At 36.2% G+C, this 26,613-nt stretch overlaps 1 protein-coding gene across 1 annotated transcript in view; it reads left to right on the top strand.

The window, feature by feature from the left end:
• RICTOR (RPTOR independent companion of MTOR complex 2) overlaps window positions 1-26,613 on the top strand; it is an 80,930-nt gene that overhangs the window by 42,294 nt on the left and 12,023 nt on the right. Inside the window, exons 13-31 of the mRNA XM_083818456.1 lie at window positions 195-285; window positions 410-476; window positions 597-677; window positions 3,657-3,757; window positions 6,030-6,192; window positions 6,455-6,556; window positions 8,560-8,606; window positions 10,855-10,990; window positions 11,555-11,754; window positions 12,384-12,510; window positions 16,976-17,140; window positions 17,591-17,667; window positions 17,777-17,855; window positions 18,767-18,876; window positions 19,012-19,099; window positions 19,764-19,856; window positions 20,764-20,870; window positions 21,496-21,725; window positions 22,735-23,764. Of these exons, the coding sequence (XP_083674582.1) occupies window positions 195-285; window positions 410-476; window positions 597-677; window positions 3,657-3,757; window positions 6,030-6,192; window positions 6,455-6,556; window positions 8,560-8,606; window positions 10,855-10,990; window positions 11,555-11,754; window positions 12,384-12,510; window positions 16,976-17,140; window positions 17,591-17,667; window positions 17,777-17,855; window positions 18,767-18,876; window positions 19,012-19,099; window positions 19,764-19,856; window positions 20,764-20,870; window positions 21,496-21,725; window positions 22,735-23,764 (3,094 nt within the window). The remainder of the gene's footprint in view (window positions 1-194; window positions 286-409; window positions 477-596; window positions 678-3,656; window positions 3,758-6,029; window positions 6,193-6,454; window positions 6,557-8,559; window positions 8,607-10,854; window positions 10,991-11,554; window positions 11,755-12,383; window positions 12,511-16,975; window positions 17,141-17,590; window positions 17,668-17,776; window positions 17,856-18,766; window positions 18,877-19,011; window positions 19,100-19,763; window positions 19,857-20,763; window positions 20,871-21,495; window positions 21,726-22,734; window positions 23,765-26,613) is intronic.

Here is a 26,613-nt window from a genome sequence, read left to right on the forward strand (position 1 = left end):
TTGGAGATTCCTTCTGAACTAAAATTTTCCATAATATCAGGACTGAAGAAACAGCTGTTGAGAAGAACTATTCTCCCACAGGCTACAGTTAAAATAACACTGAAATCCAGGGTTATAATTAACCCTGTTCATTGTTTTCATATACATATTTATTGTTTATATATGTATTTATACATATATTTTTGTTGTTACAGATCCAAGCAGGTTTCAGGACTGCTGGAGACTCTCTGATGGCTTTGTAGCTGCTGAAGCTAAAACTATATTACCCCACAGAGCCAGGTCAAGGTGGGCATTTCATGAACTCAGTCTAAGCTGTTGATATTTGTTGTTGACAATCATTGTTTTTCTCCTTCAGAAATAATAAAATAAATGTATTTTCTAAACTGTTTACATACTTTTTTCCTCTCAGGCCTGATCTCATGGATAACTACTTGGCTTTAGTGCTCTCAGCTTTTATCACCAATGGACTTCTAGAGGTAATTAGTTGACTTTTAAGTATGAATAGATGCTTGCTATTTCCATTCTATAAACATTTAAATAAGATACATTACATACGTCCTATGTTAAATGTTGTAATTTTTTAAACTTTTTTGAAGGGTCTGGTTGAAGTGATCACAAGTAGTGATGACCATGTATCTGTTAGAGCAACTATCCTTTTAGGAGAACTTTTGCACATGGTAAGTAAGCCTTCTTGCTGAGAATACGTAGTATAAGTAGCTCAATGAAAATAGTTATTTTTCTAGTATAACTTTGAATTTTCTAGGAACTTCAAACATTCATTTTTCATCAAAATAATGGCTTATTTTGTATTACACCATATGTCATTTTATATTATGAAAAACAACGTGACATGATGGGAAAGCAGTTGATCCCCAGCTCCCAAATTCTTACCAGTTCTCCTTGCCTCAGTATCCAGTAGTATATTTAAGCTGGAGTCCTTCAAACTCACTCATCTGTTACTGTGTTCGGGAAAAGTCTACAGCTGATTTTTGCTTTTCTTTGAGTGATGGTAGCTTTGGCAGCATTCTTAGCTTTCTGTCTCACAGACTGGGCAGATGAAACTTCTGCATTTTCATCTGGGGCATTTCATATTGCATTCAAGTGACTCCCAACTTGAAGTGACTCCCAACTTGAAGTTATCTTTCAGCATTGCTATTGGTATCCCCTGCATAGCACAGAGAAGCTTGAAGGAACCTCGCTTCATGCCTCCTGCTTCTCTCTAACATATTTTACAGTAGCTTCTCCTTTTCCTTTATGCTGCATCCCAACAAGATTAAAGTCTTTACCATTCCACACTGACAGGATTTATACTTCCACAGCTGGAGAGGAGAAGGAATTTTAATTTTATTTTACTGTATTCGTCTTGCTTATGTTGTGCTAGACTGTTCCAGATCAAAAGCAACCAATCAAACATCCCCCATCCCCTACTCCCCTTAAAAAAAAAAAAAAAAAACAACACTGCTTGAAAAATAGAACTTAACCTAATTCTTTTAGCTGTTAGTCATGTGGGTTGGTAGGGACCTTAAAAATCAGCTAGTTCCAACTCCCCTGCCATGGTCAGGGACACCTCCCACTAGATCAGGTTGGCCAAGATCCCATACAGCTTGGCCTTAAACACCTCCAGCGATGGGGCATCCACAGCTTTGCAGGGCAACCTGCGCCAGAATTTCCTCCTAATGCCTAATCTAAATCTGTCCTCTTTTATTTTTAAACCATTCCCCATTGTCCTTTCATTATCTACCCGAGTAAAGAGTCCTTCTACATCCTTTTTATAAGACCCCTTTAAGTATTGAAAGGCTGCAGTGAGGTCTCCCAGGAGCCTTTTCTTCAGGCTGAACATTCCCAGCTCTCTGACTTTCCTCACAGGAGAGGTACTCCTGCCTTCAGAGCATGTTTGTGGTCCTCCTTGGGACCCACTCTAACAGCCCCACATCCTTCTCGTGCTGGGGGCCCCAGACCAGGACGCAGCATTCCAGGTGGGGCCTCACAGGGACAGAGCAGAGGGGCACAGTCCCCTCCCTCCACCTGCTGCCCACCCCTCTGTTGGTGCAGCCCAGGACGCAGTTGGCCTTCTGGGCTGCAGGCACACACTGCTGGCTCATGTCGAGCATTTTGTCCACCAGAGCCCCCAAGTCCTTCTCTGCAGGGCTGCTCTCAATGGGTTCTCCCAGTCTGTGCTCATGTCTGGGATTGCCCCGACCCAGGTACAACACCTTGCACTTGGACTTGTTGAACCTCATTAGGTTCATGTAGGCCCACTTTTCCAGCCTGTCCAGGTCCCTTTGAATCTATCTCTTCCTCCTTTTGTATCAACTGCACCACTCAGCCTGGTGTTGACTGCAAACTTGCTGAGGGCGCACTCAATCCCATTGTCTGTGTCACTGAAGATATTGAAGAGCACTGGTCCCAAGACAGACCCCTGAGGGAATGTGGTATGATTTACCGTACTTGACCAACAATTCTTTCGTTTTCACGTATTTTCTTGCCAGCAAGAATATTATCTGTAGTGGAGTACTTTTTGATTAGGTTTCTTGGGGATTGTTTTGTCTTTTTTCCAAATAATCATGTTACTCCAGAAGAGATGGTAAGATATCAAAATAAGCTTTTTCTTACAAAACTTATCATACATAGTCCATATCTTCAAATTATTGATTCATTTCAGTGGTACAGGATTGGCCTCCTCTTAATACTGCAGAAAACAAGACCACGGTTTTCAAATACAGGATTACTTATTACCATAGTGATTTACAATATCTCACTTCAGCAGCATGGTTCAAAACCAGAATGAATCTGTTCTTCAGTCTTTTCAGAGATATTTTTCTTTAAATAATTGGCACAATTTCTTGAGCATTCGTTTAGCTATGTAGCTTAAACAGAGGAGTATGGATTAGCATATGCTAATTTTGTTGGTTTCTGGAATGCTTTTGTGCAGGATTGACTAGATAAACTGCAGTTTCAGTTCATGGTTTGCTGCAAAGCACAGGTATTTTTTGGATTTCTGAAGAGGTGATTAGTCTGAAATGACTATCAAAATATTGAACAGATACTTGTACTATTAAGAAATTGAAGTAACCCTTTTATCTTCATTATTCTTCATAGTTTTCAAAAATATTTGCACAACTATCTGTGTATCCTAAAGTAAAAAGAACTAAATATCAAGTAACTTCACTTGGTTAAGTTACTTGGTTAAGTAACTTGGTTCATCGGATAATTCTTTTGTGTGTGTAGAAACATTGGTAGTTACATGTATTGAATGGACATCATCAGCTTGAATTGTTTTTGATTTTCACATAAATATAGATATATATCAGTACTATTATGTTTTAGTACTTTTTGTACATATGATGTAAGGATGGCTGTTATGTATGTTTCTGCATGCTTCTGCATGCTACCACTTCAAAAACTACTAAAGGAAAAAAAAGGCTCAAAGTCCTAAAATTCCTTAATTACATTAGATTGTGCTTCAGATTAAATAGATAAAAATATTGAAAATGGTATGTTTAATTATTGCTGTGATGTTATACAAAATACATTTTTGTTTTCATTCATTTGTGGAAGTATTGTGAAAAATAATAGGTTCTACAAATCCTGATCCTTACAAGATGGCTGAAAATGTTGTAGTGGGTTATTCTAACTAGTCGTCTTTTGTTGTTTAGGCAAACACAATCCTTCCTCATTCTCACAGCCATCACCTGCACTGCTTACCGACGTTAATGAACATGGCAGCATCTTTTGACATCATGAAAGAGAAAAGACTGTAAGAATTCCAATTTGTACTAAAAAGCTAAAATACGTGCTTTTTCCCTGCAATTGAATGAAAACCTACATTACAAGCTTTCTGTTAGTTGAAATCATTGCTGTCTTTATTTAAAAATAAATGCATCCACATAGAAATGCTCTTTGGCTCATGCACTAGAAACTTCCTCTAGTAAGATTCCAGAAGTACATTACCGTAACAGCTTAGGAATTTAGAAAGTTTTCATATTTTTTTCAGAACACTCCTGCATATGCTGCAATATTTTTCCTATGTAAGTTTCCTAAATGAACTATAACCTGCTGTTTGACCAAACAACATCTGAATCATGTTCTGTTTATTTAACATCTCTATTGTTTCACATTTCTTTTTTTGGCATTTTGATGCAATTAAACCTTCTAACCTAAGAATGCCTGTGCCAATTCTTCTCTTCAGCTTTTGTTTATCTATAGGTAATTAAATAATAATTGACCAAATCAGTGAATTGTTATAGGTGTGAGCAACAGTAAAAATATAAAATAGGTACGGCTCTGTTTCATGGATCCTTTTTTTCAGCAGAAAATTGTTATTGTACAACAGTACCTTTGTTTAAAAAAAACTTTCTGCTGCTTTCTTTATTGAAGTTTGCATTGTTAATTTTTTGTAGTTCTTTTAAATTCCACTTAAATATAAGAATGAATGAACAAATTTTATATAATGTAGTGCAGCATACTGCAGTGGCATGTTATTAAGCAGTATTAGGAACTGTTTGGAACTCGTTAAGTAAGAGGTATATGTAGGCATATGATTTGAAATGAATGTTTATAGAAGCTTCTTACTCCTTGGTAAACTAGAAAAGCCTGAACTTTTGTCATTTTAGAAAATGTTTTTTTACTTATTTTTAAAGAATTTCTCTATACAACTGCTAAGCTTGCAGTTTAACCTCTGAAGTGCTATGTAATAAAATGCCATCTCCTGGTACTAAGCATCATTTAAGCTACTTGACGAAAGTCCAGTTTTTTAAATTCCAGTTTCTTTAAAATGTGTGCCTGCAACTCAGGGTTCTTATTTGCATTTCTTTTTAGGCTATTTAAATTATGTTTGTATGTGTGTTTTTCTTCATATAGTAAGTTATAGGAAATGTTTTTGTTATCTGGTCGTTCTTGCCATTCTTGATCTGGCTTGTCAGTTCAGTATTCTGATAAAGTATCAACTTCACATTTTCTTCTGTTGTGTTTTCAGTGATAAATTACAAAGTCTTTCCAAACTGCTGCTGTAAAATGGTAAATGCTGCTGCAGATTGCTTCCAGAAAGCTTCTGCCTGTTTTTCTGGTTTTGAAGATTGATGTCACCAAAAGATTTTGATATTTGAAGACAGTCATTTTTGTTAGAAGAAAAATATTTTGTCAATAGTATTTGTTATATTAGGGGATCCTGTTTTTTGTGATCACTGCATTGTTTCATGCTCTGAAAACCTGTAAGCCTTTTCATATATTAAATTTATATAATTTAGGTGAACAAATTCACAGGTACTTACGTATTTGCAAATGTACAAAAATGAAAACATCTTCCTATCCTATGACTTTTTTGTTTATAGGAAAGACAGGCTTACCTACTAAATTTTATACTTCATTATTTTATTTGCTCGGCAGTGTTTACTGCTAGCAGCGTTTTTTTAGGTTAACTGTTCCTGCCCTCATCAGCTGTCATTTTTGTTTCCTATCTTTTCCTGCAAATTTTCTTACCTGAACAGCTTAGCAACACCATGTATATGGAGGAAGAAGTATACTACTGATAGTACACTGTGTCCTCAGGGCTGGATTTCATGGGAGAAAAGAGCTTAAATATTTCATTAGACAAAGTCAAAGCTAGCCCCCTCAAACATATACTGCAGAATGTTGATCTACAATGACATCTTAAAATACTTTATCAACTTTAAAATTTGCAATATGTTCTAGATGATCTGTGTAGGTCCCTTTCAACTGAACTGTTCTATTCTGTTCTTCTGTAGAGTCTGAAGGACACCAGTAATATCAGAGTAGAAGAAAAGGTGTTAGTAAGGCTCATTCTTCAGTACCAGAAATTCTCAAAGATAATTTTATGTAATTTCAATACAAGACTGAAGTTTATGGATGTATGAAAACTTGCATCAGGAAAAGTATAGTCTCTTTCATGGCTTCAGAATTCTTAGTGAATTCTTTCTTGAGCTACACTTATTTAACTCAGTATGTAGCACTGGAGTTCTTTTAATTGGATAACAGTTGTCAAATATTGATTATAGTCTTTTTTCTATCAGACGAGCAAGTGCGGCGCTGAACTGCTTAAAACGCTTTCACGAGATGAAGAAAAGAGGGCCTAAACCTTACAGCCTCCATTTAGATCACATTATTCAGAAATCAATCTCAACACACCAAAAAAGAGATCAATACCGTGTGCAGAAAGACATCTTTATTTTAAAGGTATTACCATTGCTGAGCTTTCAAAACTAATTTGATGTATTTTGGAGACTTAAATCCCACCCCACCCCCCAGCTTTACTTTCTCATATAATTCAGTAATTTATATCCTGTTGTTAGATTCATAATGCAGTACTACAACCATACAATTTGCTCACAGATGCAAGTTGCTTTTTGGTTGTTACGTGAACAGTAAGTGTATCATGTGACAACACAGACAACAATGATGCAAGGAAACTTAATGTAACTTCTTGTATGTGTTCCAGGATACAGAAGAAGCACTTGTAATGAATCTGAGAGACAGCCAGGTTCTCAACCATAAAGAGAACCTTGAGTGGAATTGGAATCTGATAGGGACCATATTGAAGGTGAGCATAAATAGAGCAGGATAGTATTTCTTACGGAATTGTTTGAAAAAACTGTTTCCCTTTCACATGTGAGCTTTGATTTCTAGAATTAATTCTATACTATATGCCATAATTTGTTCTATTTCAGAAAATTGGGTTGTTATGGATTTAATCAGTATTGTTACAGTCTTTGTTTACAACCCTTAAACTGTGTGAATTTTACTGTAGTGATTTTTCCACAGTTTTCTTAATAAGCACGCAAAACTTGTATAACTTTATTTGCACAGAAATAGACTTTATAGAATGAGATGATAACTTTAAAGTTACTAATACTTCAGTCCAAGCAGAGTACTGCCTTGTTCAGTTTCATAGCAGCTTTTTTTCATATAACATGAGCTGAAGCTTAAGGTTGGTGGTAGGTTATAGATCAGGCTTAAAACGTGTAGACCAAGCCACATATGAAAGCGTTGCTTATTCAGTCTTATAATTTTGAACTAATAAAATTAGTCCCATAGCATCAAGTTCATTACAAAATTAACTTGTCTGTATGAAACTGTTCCTCACTGGAAATACCTCTGATAGGGACGTCTTTTTCTTATGTATATTTAGTGCAAAGCTTTTAAGAGACTCTTTTTGAACAGAAAAGTTCCTTTGAGTACTTAGTATAGTCTTAGAGACAAAATAGCTTCTGTCATTCTGTGTCAAAGCTTTCCTTCTGTTGTTGCCCCCAAGTAATGTTTTTCTTAAAGTCTTTACTATGTTGTTGTAAATATGGTGAAAGTAGAAAAAAGTACTCATGATGACAGACAAAAACAAAAGCAAACAAAAAACACAAACCACAAAATATTTTTGCGTTTTCTTAGCGATTGAGAAAGCAAGACTGTCTGCTATTAAAACCTGAATATGTAGCCTTGCTCTGCTGAACTTTGCCTGTTTACATTTTTTTACAGTAATATTATGAAATTTACATTAATTGGATAATATTTTTGACTTATTAATAAAGATATTCTCAAGAAACTGTTCTTTGGAATCTCACATTTAGTTAGCCTGTGTAGTTTTTTCGATAATGGAAATTTTATGTAGATGACCATGAAGAAATATTTTTATCCTGAAATGTAAGAGCAGAAAAACTTCTAAGTCAAGCTGTCAGTTTCCCTGCTGTCTCAGACCTCCTCTGCAGTATATTTTACAGTGCCCTGTCAAACAGTTTTAATTGCCTCAAAATTAGGGTCTTCTGTCTTTCAGAATGAGTAGTTACTATGTTTTCTGGTTAAATGCTAACCACTTCCCTTCCTGCTGATGTTATCTTAGTTTACATTGATGTTGTATAGTTGATCAGAGCTGTCCATCTGTAGTCCCTGAATGAACAGGACCAGATTCCAGTGTTCAGATTGCCACCTCCTTCCTCCCAGCTCTGTCACAGTGTTATGGCTGTGGAGCATTGCCTTTCCTCCACCTTACTACTTACTTCTCAATGGTCCTTTACTGCCTTTTTAATTGCTTAGCTTGCTGTTTAAACTGCTAAAAGAACATTAAAGGTGGCAGTGGTCAGGATGGAGGGGATAAGACTATCAACAGAAGAGTTTAAAGACCATTTAAATAAGCAGTATTTAAGTGAATGGTAATTTCTAAAATAAATCAGATTAATAGTGAAAACGAGAACAAAAAGCCAAAACACAATTTCCCCATTATGTGTATCAAAATTGCTTTTTTATTTACAGAGAAGAAGCTGATCAAAGTTGTGTATTTTCATTAGCATGTCATAGTTTGCTGTTTTCATTAGAATTGTGGACTTGTACACATAGCATGCTCGCAACATTTCCACTCCTTCTTTAGAAAAATTAAAACAGTTACTGGAGCAAGAAGTGTGGGCTTTTCAATAAAATAAGTTTTTTTAGCTAATAGATGCAAAAAACTTACATCTGTAACAATTAGGTGAATATAATAGAAATGAGTAAATTTTAGTGACTAATCAAAGACTGATGTACAAGTTTGATATAATCCTATATTTGCTGTTTTTCTAGTGGCCAAATGTAAATCTAAGGAACTATAAAGATGAACAATTGCACAGGTATGTAAAAATTATGTAGACTTCCTTTGAAGAAAGAAAATTGGAAAAGCCTCGTTTTTATAATTGCAATAAGCTATTCCTTGGATATGTCACATTTCTAAAATTTAATGTGGAGATGAGCAACAAAAACGAAATTTAGATAATTAGGTTGTAATATTTTTGCATTAAATAAATCACTACATCTTAAAGTTACTTCATATTTATGACCCAACAAGAGTAATACAGGCTTCACAAACCCTATTTAATTCTAAATCTTAAAATATTACCTCTCTGACATTTAATACATTAGTGTTTGATGTCAACACTTGACAAATTTTGGCAGAATAGGCCTATAAGTATACAGCTGTAACATTGCAGCTTTCATCAAAACCTAAGAGGAAGTTGTTTCTAGTTGCTATTAATGGCAAGGGAAGTGTGTGAGACTTGAACCAAACAAATGAGGGGAAAAAAAAACCAGCACAGTACAACTCAGGTTTCTTTCATGTCTGTTGGCATTAAGGCATTTCTATTTGTGCATGTGCGGTAATCATGTTATAAATTAGTTCCCGTTTGTCACTTTCAACATGTACATCAAACTGATTTATTTAAATAAATTTTTTTGAAGAGTAGTTCTGTATTGGTAGGCAAGGAAATCCATTTTGCAGAGATTTGAGGAAAAACCTAAAGCTAAAATGTATCCTGAAAGGCTCACGCTGCTCCATTTTACTTTTTTAATTAAAAAGTAATTGGGCTACTTTTGTATAGTGGTCCCAGCATAAGTGGTACTCCCATTGTGTAATCATAGTCATAATTTAATTTTGCATTTGTAATTTTTTTCCTTTACCTGAATATCAGTTGCTAATCTGTTCTGGGTGTTAAGGAATTATTTATCAAATTTGGTGGTTTTCTAATGTTCTTCTCTAAATGAGTGTCTGTAGTCTCCACTTCTTTACCTACTTACTTGCCTACCTGGGACAGTATTACTGTTTGCTGTGTTTTTACTGCACTCAGGTATTGTTCAGTGAGAAAACTGGAAAACCTAGGATTTAGTATTAAATTTCTAGAGTTAGCTGATCCTTTCTGTAGGATTGTGGGTTACGTGCTTTAACAGCTGTAAAATGCTGTTCTTCATGTTCAATTAAAACTATACTCCCAAATCTTTCTAGTTTTATTGCTGATCATAAAGCTTTTTCTGCAACATTGTGTTTTTGAGGTATAAAATAAATTGGCCTTCTGTACCTTGATTTTTTAATGTCTTATTTTTGTTAGTGTTTTTGTGATGATCTTACAGCTATTAAAGTGAAAATACAGTTATTTTTATATAGATTCCTTCATTTCAGAGAGAAATGTTAATGCACTGTACATATGCATATATGTGTAAATATACATGCACTCATATATGTATGTAATAGTCATATGAATGCATGTGCTAATATCTATAATGCGTATTTCACTAATAAGGAAATAAATTACACTTCGTTTGACAAATTTAAAGAAGCTCTCAGATTTCCTTTATAGTTAGTTTTTGTATTGGACTTCAAACAGTGGTTTACTTTTTTAACTAAAGACAATGCTGTAGTTAAGCTTTCTTATGCTTGACATACCTGCCTTCAGACAAAACATTGTGCTCTTATAAAACACAAATGTTTGGTTTTTGACTAAGAATTGACAGGGGGAAGCTCTGCTGAAGATTTATTTCTGCAATGCAGTATTTGGGCTATATTGTTCAGTGTAATTTCAGGAAGTCAAAGTGACAGTCTGCATTTGCTATCATTGGATTATGTTTCAAATGCTTAAGTGAGGTGAATGAAAATACTGTTGCTGAATAAATATGGCAGAACATGACACTTTTTCACAGTAGTACTAACTATTGTAGCTGAAGAAAAGTCATGTAACATAGACATGTTTAGCTCTTTAAAAGTCTAAATAGAACAGTCTTTGAAGCTTGCCACAGGAAGAAGTACAGCAGAATAAATTATAAACATGAGTGAGAAGGAAGCTATGTTTTTGAAGAGCACAGATTTTAAGTTCCTGTCCTTAGTGTAAATCATGACTGAAAACACTTTGTAATCTATGATACAGGTACATTTCTGAAATTGTCTGGATAGACTCATTACTGATGCCCGCTACTCTCTTAATAACTTCTGAAAAAAATTGTTGCCAATAAGCTAATTTAATGATAAAGTATCTTTAATACTGCCGTCATTTTGTACTCTAAGGGATTCCTTGTCTTACTGAAAAAAATAACATTCTTTTTTACTTTCCTTAGGTTTGTAAGAAGATTACTGTATTTCTACAAGCCTAGCAGTAAACTATATGCCAATCTGGATCTGGAGTATGCCAAGGCTAAGCAGCTCACTGTGGTGGGTTGTCAGTTTACAGAATTTCTTCTTGAATCAGAAGAGGTAAGAAATTTTCAGCTAGAAGATGAGATAGAGTGAATAAGCTGCTGTGTGCCACTTACAGGAAGAACTTTAATTTTAATAAAAACTTCCGTAGACTTTGGGTATTAAACCTAAAATCGTCAGCATAATTAAGAAAAATAGCTTAAAATTGTTAATTAATGAGACACTGGGGAGGTAACTATGTCTAAGTGATTTTATTAAATACAGTTTTATTGAATGCAGCTTAAGTTTCATTTTGTTTTTTGAAATTTTTGCTGTGTCTATCTGTCCTTTCTTTACCTTCTTTCTTCTTGTGTGCTATGCCTTGGGCCAGAGGACCAGGTGAAAATGTCATTGAACAGTCCTTTTCCTAGAAAGAACAGAATTGCTCCTAAGATGTTTCCAAGCTGAATTTGTTTCATTTGCCTTGAAACCTTTTTTAGTCTGAATTCATTGCCAATAAACACTTCTATTTTGCACCTGTGTTGTTTTTACATTTAAAAAACTTAAAGTGACAGATTTTGATTTAAAAAAAAAAGTACAAGTTCCGTTGCTAATAAATACTGTTGCTCTATGTTTTGTTAGGATGGACAAGGTTACCTGGAGGAATTAGTTAAAGATATTGTACATTGGCTCAACACTTCTTCAGGAATGAAACCTGAACGCAGTCTTCAAAATAATGGGTTACTAAATACGCTTAGTCAGCACTACTTTCTATTTTTTGGTACTCTTTCTTGTCACCCTCATGGAGTCAAAATGCTTGAAAAATGTAATGTGTTTCAGTGGTGAGTGGTTTTATTCTGTTCGAATTGTGCTTACAAGTATAATCATTATGAAACCTGTAAACTGTGCATGAGGACCACTGTCTATAAAGTTGGAAACTTCAAAATTCTTGTGATTATTTTCAAGTAGAAACTCCCCAGTTGTGGAGTGGGGTTTTTTGTTGGTGAATGGCAGTGTGGAGTGGCTTCTTTTTGTTTTGTTTTCTGAAGATCATAGAATCATAGACCAGAGAAGTGAGAAGTAAAAGCAAACTGAAAACGCCATCCCCTCTTCTATTCTTCTACCTCCTCCCTGGTTTTGCAGTGTTTTAGAATGAGGAATTGTTTACAAAGCTTCATGAACATTTATTTTTGTACTCAAAATCACTAATTCAAGTGTGCTGACAACTGTTGCAGAGCAGTTACAAAATGAAAGTTTTTTTCCTTGCAGTTTAGTTCATTATTCTGTCCCCTTTGGCTGTAACAGATGTAACAGTTTAAAGTTATTCCACTTCATGTGAGAACTTTGTATTCTTCTGCATTTATAGAAGTGAAAGATTTGTTCAGAATACTTAAGTTTAAATTGTTGACTGGGTAAATAATTGGGTTTAACTGGATTCAAATACTGATACATTTTTTTTTCCCTTCCCCAGTCTTCTCAATCTTTGTTCCTTGAAGAACCAGGATCACTTGTTAAAACTGACTGTTTCTAGTTTGGATTACAGTAGAGATGGCTTAGCGAGAGTCATCCTCTCTAAAATCCTGACGGCAGCTACTGATGTAAGTTTGATTCAATTTATGTACTGTTGTTGTTTGCAAGTAGATATTCATTTTGTTTTTCAAGATGCATGACTTTGTTTTTAAGATTTTTTTATCATAGAATCATAGAATGGTTTGGGTTGGAAGGGACTTTAAAGGTCATGTAATTCCAACCCCCCTGCCATGGGCAGGGACACCTCCCACTACACCAGGCTGCTCAAAGCCCCATCCAGCCTGGCCTTGAACACTTTCAGGGATGGGGCATTCACAGCTTTGCGGGGCAACCTGTTCCAGTGCCTAACCACCCTCTGAGTAAAGAATTTCCTTCTGATATCTAATCTACACCTACCGTCTTTTAGTTTAAGGCCATTCCCCCATGTCCTATCAATGTACCCCAAACAGCTTTCCTGTAAGACCCCTTTAGGTACTGGAAGGTCGCTCTAAGGTCTCCCAGGAGCCTTCTTCTCTGGGCTGAGCAATCCCAACTCCCTCAGCCTATCCTCATACGAGAGGTGCTCCAGCCCTCCGATCATCTTTGTGGCTCTCCTCTGGACTTGTTCTAGTACATGCATACCCTTCGTATGTTGGGGGCCCCAGAGCTGAATGCAGAACTCCAGGTGGGGTCACACTAGAGCAGAGCAGAGAGGGAGGGTCACCTCCCTCACCTGGCTAGCCATGCTTCTTCTGATGCAGCCCAGAATATGGTTGGCTTTTCGGGCTGCAAGAGCACATGGCCAGCTCATGTCAAGCTTCTCATCCACCAGCACTCCCAGATCCTTCTCCTCAGAGCTGCCCTCAATCCATTCTCTACCCAGCCTGCATTTGTGCTTGGGATCGCCCTGGTCCAGATGCAGAACCTTGCACATGGCATTGTTGAACTTCAGAAAAGTTTTTCCATTTTGTCTTTAGAGAAAAGAAACTCCCGGTTGGTGTAGATTTTGACCTTGCAGTGGACTTCTCACATTTTACTGTATTTGTGCTCAAGATATTAAGTCATTCAAACAGAATTTTCTCTCATTTATGAAGAGAATTGAAGTCTTTAAATGTGTAAACCAAGTATAACACTATCGTCTAGGTCATCAGACATCCTAAACCAATCCTGAAGGCACTGTTTTCACAAACAGAAATGTGTATTTCTAGCAGTAATAAATAGGGTAAGCTTCTAGTGTTTTGATAATGGTTGAGATCACTGTGGTGGAACTGACGAGAAGCTATCCCCCTTGGATTAAGGGAGTGGTTTCAAAATAGGCAATGGGATTTGTACTTTTGAATCAGAGATGAGTGGAAATAATATACAGATGTAAGAAAGGAAGCTCCTGAACTAAAAGTTCAAGAAACTGAGAGAAAAGAGAATTCAATCGGGTGTAATGGTAGACATGCAAGCATTGATATCAAGGAATTGACAATTACTAAGCTTAAATGTAACTAGGAAACAACTTCCAGTACTTTGCAAGACCTGTTCTTCCTTCAGGTGGACAAGGCAGAATGTATTCTAGAGTGGATGCAAGAGGGTAGACACTAGCTTTAAAAGTCTCACTGTATTTAAGAAGAGCAGAGAGAAAGAAATCAAGGATGTTTCTCAGAGGCTACTGAAGACTTAGATTCTTATATGTAAAGAGAGCAGTATAGAAGTAATGTAGATAATTGGGTTTAAAGGAATACCTCAGTGAAAGAAGAGGACGAGAATTCCTACTGACTATTTTTAAGTAATCTTTTAATGAAGCGGTGATTTTGATATCCTTTTTTCCAAGGATATTTTTTGCCTAGTCTGAGCAAGGAAATAGAAATTAACATGTCGTGAGGACGGTATCGTTATGTGATTTGTAAGCTTCTGTTAAATGACTGCTAGTTGAGAGCAGTTTAGGCTGTAGAACTTTGAGCTGTTTCAAATGAGATTGTGTGTCAATAGTTACTGATGTCAAGTCCTCTCCACCAACCTCCCAGATATTTTTTCTTTAACGTAAAAAGAGGGGAAAAAAAAAAAGGTGAGGCAAGGGGGAAAAAGACACCAACATTTCAGTTGCTTCCAAATGCATCTTGTTAATAACAAGGAAAAAAAGTACAGATATGCTGTCCCAGTCTCTTCAATGAGGTATATAGTTATACGGATATTTTTTAGCATTTTATTGGGAATTAATATCTGTGCTTTAGCCTTTGGGAAGATTTCTTGATTGTGATATTTAGGTTATGATGATTTCTGTTTTGACATTTTCAAATATCCAATACTTACACCAAAATTTTGGGTTGTTGATCTTCCATGCATTCCATAATGACCTACTTTTCTATTTTTTTAAATGTTAGGAAGGGAAAACAAATCTTAGTAAGGGAAAACCAAACAAAAAAACAAGGTATTAAACTCTGTTGAAGATATCACTAGCTGTTAGCAGACTAGCTTTAAATGGGGTGCAGATACTGTCTGAACATACTGTCCTGAGCGTATACAGAGCCAGAGAGCAGTTGGGAAGCTACCATTGCTGTTGAGATGGTAACTGAAAATGTAAATTCCATTGGTCAGTAGTTTGGCGTAATTAACAATGGGTTAATAAACACTTGTATTTTACACATGAATAGGGTAGATGTCACTCCCTGGCACCTTAGAAGTTAAGAGATTGTGAAGCCTCCAGGTTTACACATTTCAGCTCTCGTCTGTTTGTGATTGCAGTAAGGATTAGAGATCATGATCTGAAGTGTAATAGATGATGATCTATTACATGATAACATGATAGATCATGATCTATCTACTGGTATTACCTTAAGTATTTAATGCTGAACCTTGATGTATGTTGAGGTTGAACTCCTTGGAGAAAGCTATGATACATTCTACAAGTTCAGAAACATAAGAACTCAAAGTTTGGAGCTCAGACCTAAATAGTTTTAAAGGTAGGGATCTATCTTTCCAAATACACTGATATCTTCTTGCATCAGTGCTGTGTTATGGCTACTGAGTTCTAATGCTTTAATTTACCAGTCTGTCATTGGTATGTTGATCTAGCACTGTTGTCTAAGAAAACACGAGAGACTATGTAACTACCTACTTTTTTGTCAGTCTTTTGAAATATAAAAGAATAGGGTATCTCTTTACAGCTGGCTGACCCTGACACTTTATGTAATTAAAATATACCTTTTTTTGCATGTGTAGTGATTTTGGCCAATAATCCTTTATATCAGGGTTGGTTGTGCAGTCAGTTGTAGTAGATCTGTAACTATAGTAATGTCAAACAAGTTCATAGCTGGAAGGTATGGTGACTTAAATTCTGCTATTTAGAGTTTAATATTGCGCTGGATGAGAGTATCCTTGGTTTTTGTATGCTGCAATGCCATCAGAATCCCGTCTACATTACTTCTTGAACCTCTTAAACAGTCAGACTTTTTGATACTTCTTGAACATTAGATGATAAGTCAGGGCATTTTTGTTTCCTGATTAGTTGACCTGCTTGGAGTTCCTGGAATTCATAAGGAAATACTTTAGTCTTTTTGATCTAACAGAGGGAAAACTCCAAATAGAATGGACCATCTCAGCGACCAGAAATGAATCTACATGTGCATCTACCACAGATGATTTCATATATTGATGATTTACTTCCTTAAACTCTTTCCCAGCCACATGCATTCTTATCGTGGTGATGGAACTGATGGGATTTTGAGGAGAAAATTCTGTTGAATACCTCTTGACAAAAAAGCAGAATGTTAACCTGTTGAAGAGTACTTTGGCAGTGCATGGTGTAAAGAATGTTGTCAGTACCAAATGGACAAAATGCCTATGTTTAGAGTTCCTGGTGTATGTGTCCCCAGTAGAAGATAAAAGTTTAAAAACTTTATTTTTATGCAAAGGCTAAAGTCTTCTAATTATTCTGGATTAGCTGTATTAACTGTAATTTAGTGGTATAAATGGTATATTTGAGCTACTGTAATTGGCAAAACGAGTGTCTTCCAGAAATTATTTATGAGGTGGAAGGAGTAGTCAGTTCTGAGAGGATAAGATGCCAGAAGGGATATGGAAATATTGTACTCACATATTTGCATGGGTGGTTCCATTAACTGCAGAGTAATTTGAAAGTAAATCTACTTTAGGTGTTAGGGGAGGTATTTGCCATTTTCTGAGGTTTATGGTCTGGATTTCTGAAACAACATTGTCAAAATATAGTACTTGTTTTATATGTAGCAAGCATGATAGGGAAAAATAAAAATGTGGTCCAATTTATACCAGTCACTCTTCTGTCCCATGGGGAGAACCTATTTTTAAAAATTATTAGAACTAGCTTGGACAAGTGAATCTTAAGAATAATGAACATGCAGTTCAGATTAATCTCAGACTTGCATTTTCTGTTTGATAAGATACAGTTCTCTAAAAGATGACAGTTTTAACGCATAAGGCATGAATTGTACTTACTTGCTGTAAAATACGGTCATTGAAAATGTATTTTCAGTAGTGATAAATCATTAATTACATTAGCTATTTTTCTTGTATTCTCCTTGCTTTTTGCAGAGCTGCAGGTTGTATGCAACAAAACACTTAAGAGTGTTACTGAGAGCAAACGTAGAATTCTTCAGCAACTGGGGGATTGAGTTACTGGTGACACAGTTACATGATAAAAATAAAACTATTTCTTCTGAAGCACTTGATATTCTAGATGAGGCATGTGAAGACAAGGTGAGCATCATTTCCCACATCTTTTCCCTTTCAATCTTTGTGGTATGCTACTTTAAGCTGTTCCTCACCTCCCCCCTGCCCCCCCAGTAGCAAAGTATCCAAAAAGGTACTGATGGTTTGTTTTCTTGGTTGTCCTTGATTGACTTCATAATAGTCATTTCAGCATGGGTCTACAAACTACACAATTAATGACAAGAAAAAGTAGATGTTTGGATTACGCTTACTATTAAATATTAATTCACATTAATTCAGCTATTTTAATCATACTTTTTGTAAGGGATATATATCTAATGCCAGAAGGTACCAAAAGTGGACAATATTAGAATGAGCTTAGTTTCACACACTTATTTATGTGATAAATTGTTACATCATTGCTTGCAGATTGTTGTAATTGTTGTAGTTTTCAGAGTGTTACAATGTTCAGATAAAACTTATTTTGAATTATTTTAGGCCAATCTTCATGCCCTTATCCAGATGAAACCAGCTCTTTCTCACCTTGGAGATAAAGGTTTGCTTCTACTCCTAAGGTAAATGTTGAATATGCTGTTTGACTTATAATGTGGAAACAAAGCATTTGGTTTGTATTCAAGTTCTGGGATTTACGTGGGGTGCTGATTGTCTGATGTTACTTTACAGGTTTCTCTCCATTCCAAAGGGGTTTTCATATCTAAATGAAAGAGGTTATGTAACAAAACAAATGGAAAAGTGGCAAAAGGTAACGCTAAGCGTAAAAAGTGTGCATTAGCTTGAAATTAGGAGGAGGAAGAGTTTGAATACGCAGGCTTGAGAAGGTCAAAGATAATGATGTTGTGCATTCATATAGGTGTATTTCTATTGCCAGTGCATTTATTGCCTCAGTGACTTAGGAAATTCCTGAAAAATATTGACAGGGACTTGGAGGTGCATAGCTGCTCTGTACATGCATGCTTTTCATTTGACAAGGCCTTTTATATAATTTTGACCTTTTATATAATTTTGATATTCCAGAAAGTACTTAAAGGTGTAGTGACTTAATGAATTTCTAAAATAGGTAGTTGTAAGGTCTTATCCAGAAAAGTATGGAAAGGAACACAACTTTTCAAGATAGCTGTCAACTCTAGCTGTGGCTAATTAAGTTAAATCCAGAGCTCATGAAGATAGAATTAGCCTATGCAGTTAGGAAGTAGATAAACGCAAGACACATTAAGAAAAATACATCGTTGTCAGACTAAAGTCAGTAGTCATACATCATTTTGTAATTTAAGTGCTTATTTTCCTAAGGTAGTAGTTAAGCATTTTGTAAAGGTCAAAATCCTATGGGCCATTAGGTAATTTTTGACTAATTTATAAGCTGTTACTTCTCTAAGAATACTGAAATGTGTGGTGGTCTGAGATGTTTCAGGTTAAAGTAAAAAGTGAAATATTTCTTTCCATTTTTAACTTTCTCTGAAGTAATTATGGAATCAATTGTTGACTCTGCAAAATCCTATGTATGAAGTACAGTACTTTTGGTGAGCACTGCATTCAAATTATAAAGAAATTCATCCTTTATAAGGAAGGAACAATTGAAGTGCTTAATGAAGTACCTTACTATAAAAAATAAACCACGTAAACATAGCGTGTCAACATTTGTCTATATTATTTTAGGAATATAACTTAAAGTATGTTGAGTTGATTGAAGAACAACTTAATGAAGCACTTACAACATATCGCAAACCTGTTGATGGTGATAACTATGTTCGTCGGAGCAATCAAAGGTAAACACTCACCACAAGAATCTTCTTCATCTGAAAAAGATGAAGAGTAACCCATTGCATTACAATGCAGTGTAACTTACATTAAAGGAAAGCTTCAGAATTCCTGAAAAAGGGTATGGTTTTTCTTCCTACCAGATTACAGCGACCACATGTCTACCTTCCAGTTCACCTTTATGGCCAACTGGTGCACCATAAAACAGGCTGCCATTTATTGGAGTCTCAGGTGAGGATAGTAATTACTTAAAATTTGAATGATTTTAAAGAGTACTGTAACTCTTTTTAAAGAAATGTTTTAAGAGATGTCATTTAAACAGTCACTGCAAAATAAGTAGATTACGAAAGTCTCAAGTGTTTTGGGGCCAAAAATTTGTGAAAACTATCTTTCCATCTAATTTCATGTAAAATTCTTTCTGGGCACTGAAATATCAGAAATACCTTGCACTATTTTTCTTAAAATGGCTAGCAAAAAAAAAAGTGAAGCAGCTAGTAAAGCAGCTTGCAAGTAGGAATAATTTTTTATTCTGTGTATAAGAATCAGTTCTTGATTAATTAAATTGACTTTTAATGTGATTTTACAAAATTATGTTTTGAATTATATTTAATAGTTGAAAAAATCAAGTGAAAAGTTATATATTTTCCTGTATCAAGCTGATGAACGTTACCCATATAAAATATGAATTGACCTGATACATTCACTGGTTATGTTACATTTTTCCACCTTCATTACCATTGATGTTAATTTATGCTTACTATGCCACAACTATGACTGTTTATTTCAGGGTGTGTACTTCAAATTAGTTCTTTGTTTGCTAAAAATGCAAGAGAACTTGTTTCACTGAGGTCTGTCTCTCATTTTTAACTATTTTTTTTTGGTTTTTCTCCTTCAGAGTATTGTTACAGATCTGAGTTACACTGTTCGTTCCCCAATGCTGGATAAGTGGGAAGGAATTAAGCAGCTGAAAGCAGCCCTTTGGGCCTTGGTTAGTAATAGGTTTACAATCTTTTTGCAGCTGTTTGACTTCTGTTACAACTTTTGATTCTGAAATAGCTAAGCAAAATCCTTTAAAAAACACTGTTTAGGTATTTTTCTCATAAAATGTGCAACTTTTCCCTCCCCCTGCCAAGCTGACATTCTGTACCATAACTGGAATAACAGATGAAGATTGTTCACTGCATCTGTTTTATTCTAAGCTTTTTTTGTTGTCACTTTTTACAAATATAAAGAACAGATTGCCATGTGCAACAACAGTATTAGTGTGGAGCCAGAGATTACAACTTGCTGTGTGATACATCTACTGTAGTATTCCAAAATTCAAAGTTTTTGGAGGAAGGCTTGTGCTGCTGTTGATTGCCTGTGAATATATGGTTATGACATCCTCGGTACTGGGGATAACCTGGAAAAAAAACAGTGTGTGTGTCTATCCAATCTACATTTCTAAAGCTGTTTTGTCACCTTAAGTGTTCATTTGCCTTTTTTCTGTCTTCCCCAAAGTTTGTTTTGGAACACTTGTTCAGGGTGACTATTACTGGAAGACATTGTAGGTATGTAATAAAATGCCTGTTAAGGAGGAATGTAAAATAAGTTTTAAAAAAAAAAGTTATACTGCTGGTTATAGTAGAACTGGTAAACTGAGGAATACGTAATAGTTACCTGTGACAGTCTTAGCTGTTACAGTATCCTCAGTCCTTTACTGGATTTGGAGATACCCATGGCATGACTAAGTGATATTAAAAAGTAGGGAGAAACTGCTCAATTTTCTAATACCTTTGAGAGGATTGTGGATGGGAACTCTACTACTTGCAAACAAAAGTGTTGAAAACTTTACATCAATGGTGCTGCAGATCACATCAAAATCAAAACTTACTCGACAAACTATTTTATTGCAGGGCAATATTGGATCATCAAATTGGGGTCTTAACTTGCTTCAGGAGGAGAATGTAATTCCTGATATAATGACGCTTGCCCAACACTGTGAGGTTCTCTCTGTTAGAGGGTATGTGTATTTAATTACTAAACAAAATGTAAAGATGGTAGTTGCAGTAGGTTTTCAAATACCCGTGCTTTACTCACATGGGTATATATTTTGCCACTGATTTGGTAATCAATTATTAGGAATTATTGATGACAGGGTTTGAGAGGATTCTCAGAATTGTTTGGGAAATTCAAAAGTACAAGCAAATGAAACTTACGGGGGGAAAAAAAAAGTTATATTACTCATTGCCTCCTTTAAAAAGCAATTAAAATATGTAGCGTGTATCTCTCTGGAATTAATTTATTATTCCATCATTTTTATTTATTATCTATTTTGAGTCTTTAAAAGAGAGCATAAATAGGTGGTCTTTTGCCTAATAGTGCTACTGTATCAATGTTTTATTTTATCAGGCTTTTTGTAATAATTGAGTTTTATTTTTGTATAGTATATTTTTTAATGTGTTTTGGATATTTTAGCGTACTTAAGTTTCTACTGATTTACAAATGAAAATCAGGAACAGAAAGTGGCAATTTTGTGAAGTTTCTTCTGAACTGTTCTGAAACTTTCCTTTCAAAAAAGGAAAAAAGCTTAGTTAAATTAGATGCTATTATTGTTGCTCTTTTTTCTATATATACGTTAAATACAGAACGTGTGTCTACGTGCTTGGTCTAATAGCCAAAACTAAACAAGGATGTGACATTTTGAAGCATCACAACTGGGATGCAGTGAGACACAGTCGTAGACAGCCTTGGCCAGTGGTCCCTGATGACATGGAGCAGCTCTGCAATGAACTTTCTTCTATACCCAGTACTCTTAGCTTGAACTCTGAGTCCACCAGTTCTAGGCATAACAGTGAAAGTGAATCTGCACCTTCAAGTAAGTTGGAAAAAAAAAGACAACACATATTCTGTTGTTGTTATCAACTTCTTGTCAGGATGAGGTTCAGGCAAGTGGTTCAAAGGTGATATTACCAACAAAGAAAAGTGCAAGCCAGGGGACAGTTTTATCTACTTTCAGAGAGATGTAGACAAGTGAGAGACAAGAAAACAACGTCTTAGGTTTACGTTTGGCATTGAAGGAATTTTAATATTAATTTAATTTAATTAATTAATTTAATAAGTAATTTTAATATTAGGGGAGTTTACTAATTTTTATGTCAAGTCATAAAAATCAGTCAGGTTGGAAAAGACTTCTAAGATCATCTAGTCCAACCTTTAATCTAGTACTAAAGTCCCCCATTAAACCATGTTACTAAGTTCTACAGCTACTTGTTTCTCAAAGACCTGCAAGGATGTTGACTCAACCAGTTCTCTAGGCAGCTTATTCCAGTGTTTCACAACTCTTTTAGTAAAGAAATTTCTCCTAAGGTCCAAACTAAACTTCCCCTGGTGCAACTTGAGGCCATTTCCCCTCATCTTATCACTTGGATAAGTCATGGCAGTTTGCTGTAATACCCTACAGAAAACTGCATAATTAAGTGTACATTTACTTTCTTGTTGTTGATGTCTAGAAAATAGAGTACATATAACATTGCTATATTTAAATTGTTAGTGTCATTGATATTTGGAATTTGAATCCAGAAATATAGCATATTTAGATATCATTAAAGGAGTGTATCAGTTGTAGTCTTTGTAGCTGGTTATATGCACTGAAATAAGATACTGTGGCTTTTCTTTTGAAGCACAGAAACCTTCAACTCAGCACAGTAAATGAAGTATCTTCATGAATACCTGAGTTCTGAAGAAAAAATGTTGAATTTAAAGTTGCAATAAACCACATGCTCTGCAGTTTGGGCTTTTATCAGATAGGTTGCTTTTGCATGATTCAGTTGATGCATGTTGAAGAAATGATCTTTTTCATTGACAGAAGTCTCATCTCATTTCAGGTATGTTCATCATGGAGGATGACCGTTTTGGTAGTACTTCAACTAGTACGTTCTTCCTAGATATTACAGAAGATGCAGAACAAATATTTTACGACAGACCTGGACCTTCAAAGGACAAAGACCGTAGTCCCTTTCCTTTCTTTTCCTCTAGCAGACTTGTGAAAAATCGCATTCTAAATTCACTTACTCTCCCTAATAAAAAACACAGGAGTAGCAGTGATCCAAAAGGAGGAAAGCTGACATCATCTGACAGTAAATCGGGCTTGAGGCGAAATCGTACTGTAACAGAACCTTCCAGTAGCATAGACATTCCTGCTGGTGAAGATTTCAACCCTGTTTTCAGAGTTCCTAAAATCCAGACTTTACGATTAGAAACTTCTTTTGTTGGAAGTAAGCACATGGAAGATACTGATAGTACCCCGAGTATTGGTGAAAATGACTTGAAGCTGCCAAAAGGTCTTGGAAATGAAATTCACCGGGAAAACACAAGCAGAGAAAGGCTAATAGGAGATGGTACTACACAAACACATTTCAAGAGCCGTAGCTTAAGTTTTAATACAGATACCACAACAAGTGGCATAAGTTCAATGAGCTCTAGCCCTTCAAGGGAGACTGTAGGCGTGGACACTACAAATGTAGACACTGACTGTGGAAGTTTAAGTACTGTGGTAAGCACAAAAACAGTTAAACCATCTCACTGTTCAACACCACAGTCTAACCACCTGCCTCTCTCAAAATCCAACTCTGTATCCCTGGTACCCCCAGGGTCTTCTCATACACTTCCTCGAAGAGCTCAGTCTCTTAAAGCTCCTTCTCTTGCTACAATAAAAAGTCTTGCTGACTATAACTTTAGCTACACAAGTTCTCGAGATGCCTTTGGTTATGCTACACTAAAACGCTTACAACAGCAGAGGATGCATCCTTCACTATCTCACTCAGAAGCCCTCGCATCTCCAGCAAAGGATGTGCTTTTTACTGACACTATTACCATGAAGTCTGGCAGCCTGGATTCTCGGCTAACGCCAAGCAGGTAAGAGATTATTTTGTGCTAATTTCTTTCTTCAAAGCTAGAAAAGCAACTAAATAAGAGACATACTGTTCTAATATTTTTTCCATTTTCTAACTTCATCTAAACTTCATCTAAAAGTGACAGTTATTGCAGGGTGCTAGATATCTCCACTGAGAGCAGTACTGATATTAAGAGAATAATAAGTTAATGAGAACTTACCGAGTGCTGTAAAAAAAAATAAAATAAAAAAACACCTTGCTGAACTTCCTTAGGTTCACATGGCTCCACTTCTCAAGCTTGTCCAGGTTTGTCTGGATGGCAGCTCTTCTTTCTGTTGTATCAAACACACCACTCAACTTGGTGTCATCTGCAAACTTACTGATGGTGCATTTGATCCCCCTGTCTATATTGCTGATAAAGATATTAAACAGGACAGACCCCTGAGGGACACCACTTGTCACTGGCCTTCACTTGGACATAGAGCTGTTGGCTGACCCCTCTCTTGGTGTGACCTTCAAGCCAATTCCTTATTCACTGAATGGTCCACCCATCAAGTCCATGTATCTCCAATTTAGGGATCGGGATGTCATGTGGGACTGTGTCGAAGGCCTTACAGAAGTCCAGGTAGATAACAGGCTTCCCTTGATAAGGTGGCCTGTAGCAGATACCGACCATAAGATGTCCTTTATTTAGTGTGGTCCTTAACTTTTACCCACAAGCTCTCAACCTGTCTGTGGCTGTTTCTCAGAGGCAGCTTTTCACAATCAATCCATTCCCTAACACAGAGGGTAACACCCCCACTCCTCCTTCCTTGCTTGTCTCTTTTGAAGAGCCTGTAGCCCTCGATTCCAGTGTTCAGTATTCCTAGTGCTTAGCTGGTCATGATATCTCATGTGCAAGGATTTGAGCTGACCTATGTACCATTGAACCAAAATGACTAAAGTTGTCATCCTTCTGAGAAGGTTAAAAAAATTAGATATACATATTGCAAAAGATGGTTGTCTTGACTTAGCTACAGATATAATTGATTGGAAAGGGTTTAATTTAACCGGTTTGTATGTTTTCCTTTCTTGGTAACAGCATAGTCTATCCACTGAATCATTGTGTTCTGTTTAATTTTAGCATAAATTACTGCTTCCAGTTAAATATTGTCCTTAACTGCTGTGCAAGTAGTAAATTGGAAAGAGATTCTGTCCCTTTTGTCTTCCAAAGCCAACTTTCTGTCAGTCTTATGAAAGACTTCCATGCTTTATTCACAAATTCAGATGATCATAGCGGTCAATTAGCTTCAGTGATTTTTCTAATTGTTTCATTCTGTCAAAAGGTTGAAAAGCTTGTTTCTTTGCATATGTTTTGTAAGGCAAAATTTTCCACCTGTTTTTAAAGACCAGTCAAAAATGTCAAGGTGCATATGTCAAATCCTATCATAGTGCTCTCCCCCAATTAACTGCAGACGTGATTTCATGAAAACTTACCAGCACTTGCCACTATTTGTAATGTATCCGGTTGCTTTTCTAGGAGAAGCAGGGGCAAATGTTTAGGATTAATACTTAGATCTGGAATTTTGTAATGAGAGCAATTGTTGAATGTTTTATTATGAGATAACTAGTGCAATGAGTAACTATGTGTGTTTTGAAGTATGGCTTGAGTCTTAATGGCAAGTCACTGCAACTGTAATTAACGTGGGTCAGAATTAGGTAATATCGGGAAAACTAGTGATGTCTCTAATCTGTTACGCATTCTCCCATTGTATAATAGTGTCTTGAGCATCACAATGTCAAAACACAATAGTTGATTCTTATCTCAGTATAAATTTGTTAAACTGTTAAGGATGGGAAGATACTCTAATTGCATATCTAAACCAAAAAATTATAGGAAGTTATTTTTGAGGTAGCATGTCCAGCCTAAGAAATCAAAAGTTTGCTGTACTTTAGCTCCTAGCGTGTAATAATTTCAAGTAATTTCCTTCCTTCTCCCTTTGTAAATATTATATAGAATTGTTCAAATCTGAATTTTAATAGGATCGTTCAGCTGCTCTGCAAATAAAATTTGAAACTTGGAAAGCATGTAGAGATTCCTGTAGAAAATGTTTTTTTGTAAACTACTCTTTTTATTAAAAAGTCAGTATGTTTGTCAGTAACACTGAATTTGTGGCTGAGTTAGTGATAAAATCAACTTCTCCAAATTCATTTTCCCTGACTTTTTTGCCTATAATTATGTTATTGCCTTATTTTACTCAATGTTTTCCACTTCTGCTGTGAATAAAGCAGTGCTCCTTTGGACAATTGTTTGGCCAATACATGCAGTCTTTTTCAGTGCAGTTCAGTTGTGTACTACATATTAAATGAGGCAGTAATTCTGCTGAATAAATAATGTGTGATTTTTGTAATTAAGCCTTGGTCATTGTGGTTTAGCCCTGGTAGGCAGTTCAGCACCACACAGCTGCTCATCCCCCACCCAGTGGGAGGAGGGAGAGAATCAAAGAGGTAGAAGTGTGAGAACTCAGGGGGTTGAGACAAGGCCAGCTTACCAGGTAAAGAAAGCAAAGGCGCTCAGGCAGAGCAAACCAAGGAACCCACTCGCTGCTTCCCATCAGCAGGAGGTGTTCAGCCCCTCCAGGACAGCAGGGCTCGTCGCCTGTAATGGTTTCTTGGGCAGACAAACGCCATCACTCCGAACGTCCCCCCTTCCTCCTTTGTTCCCCCAGTTGTTATTGCCGAATATGGCACCACACGGTGTGGGACACCCCTTCGGCCAGCCTGGGCCAGCTGTCCTGGCCCTGTTCCCTCCCAGCTCCTGGTGTACCCCCAGCCCCTTGGTGGCAGGGCAGCACGAGGAGCTGAAACCCCCTGGGCTCTGTGTGAGCACTG

The sequence above is a fragment of the Anser anser genome, assembly GCF_964211835.1.
Source record: "Anser anser genome assembly, chromosome: Z".
Taxonomy (NCBI): domain Eukaryota; kingdom Metazoa; phylum Chordata; class Aves; order Anseriformes; family Anatidae; genus Anser; species Anser anser.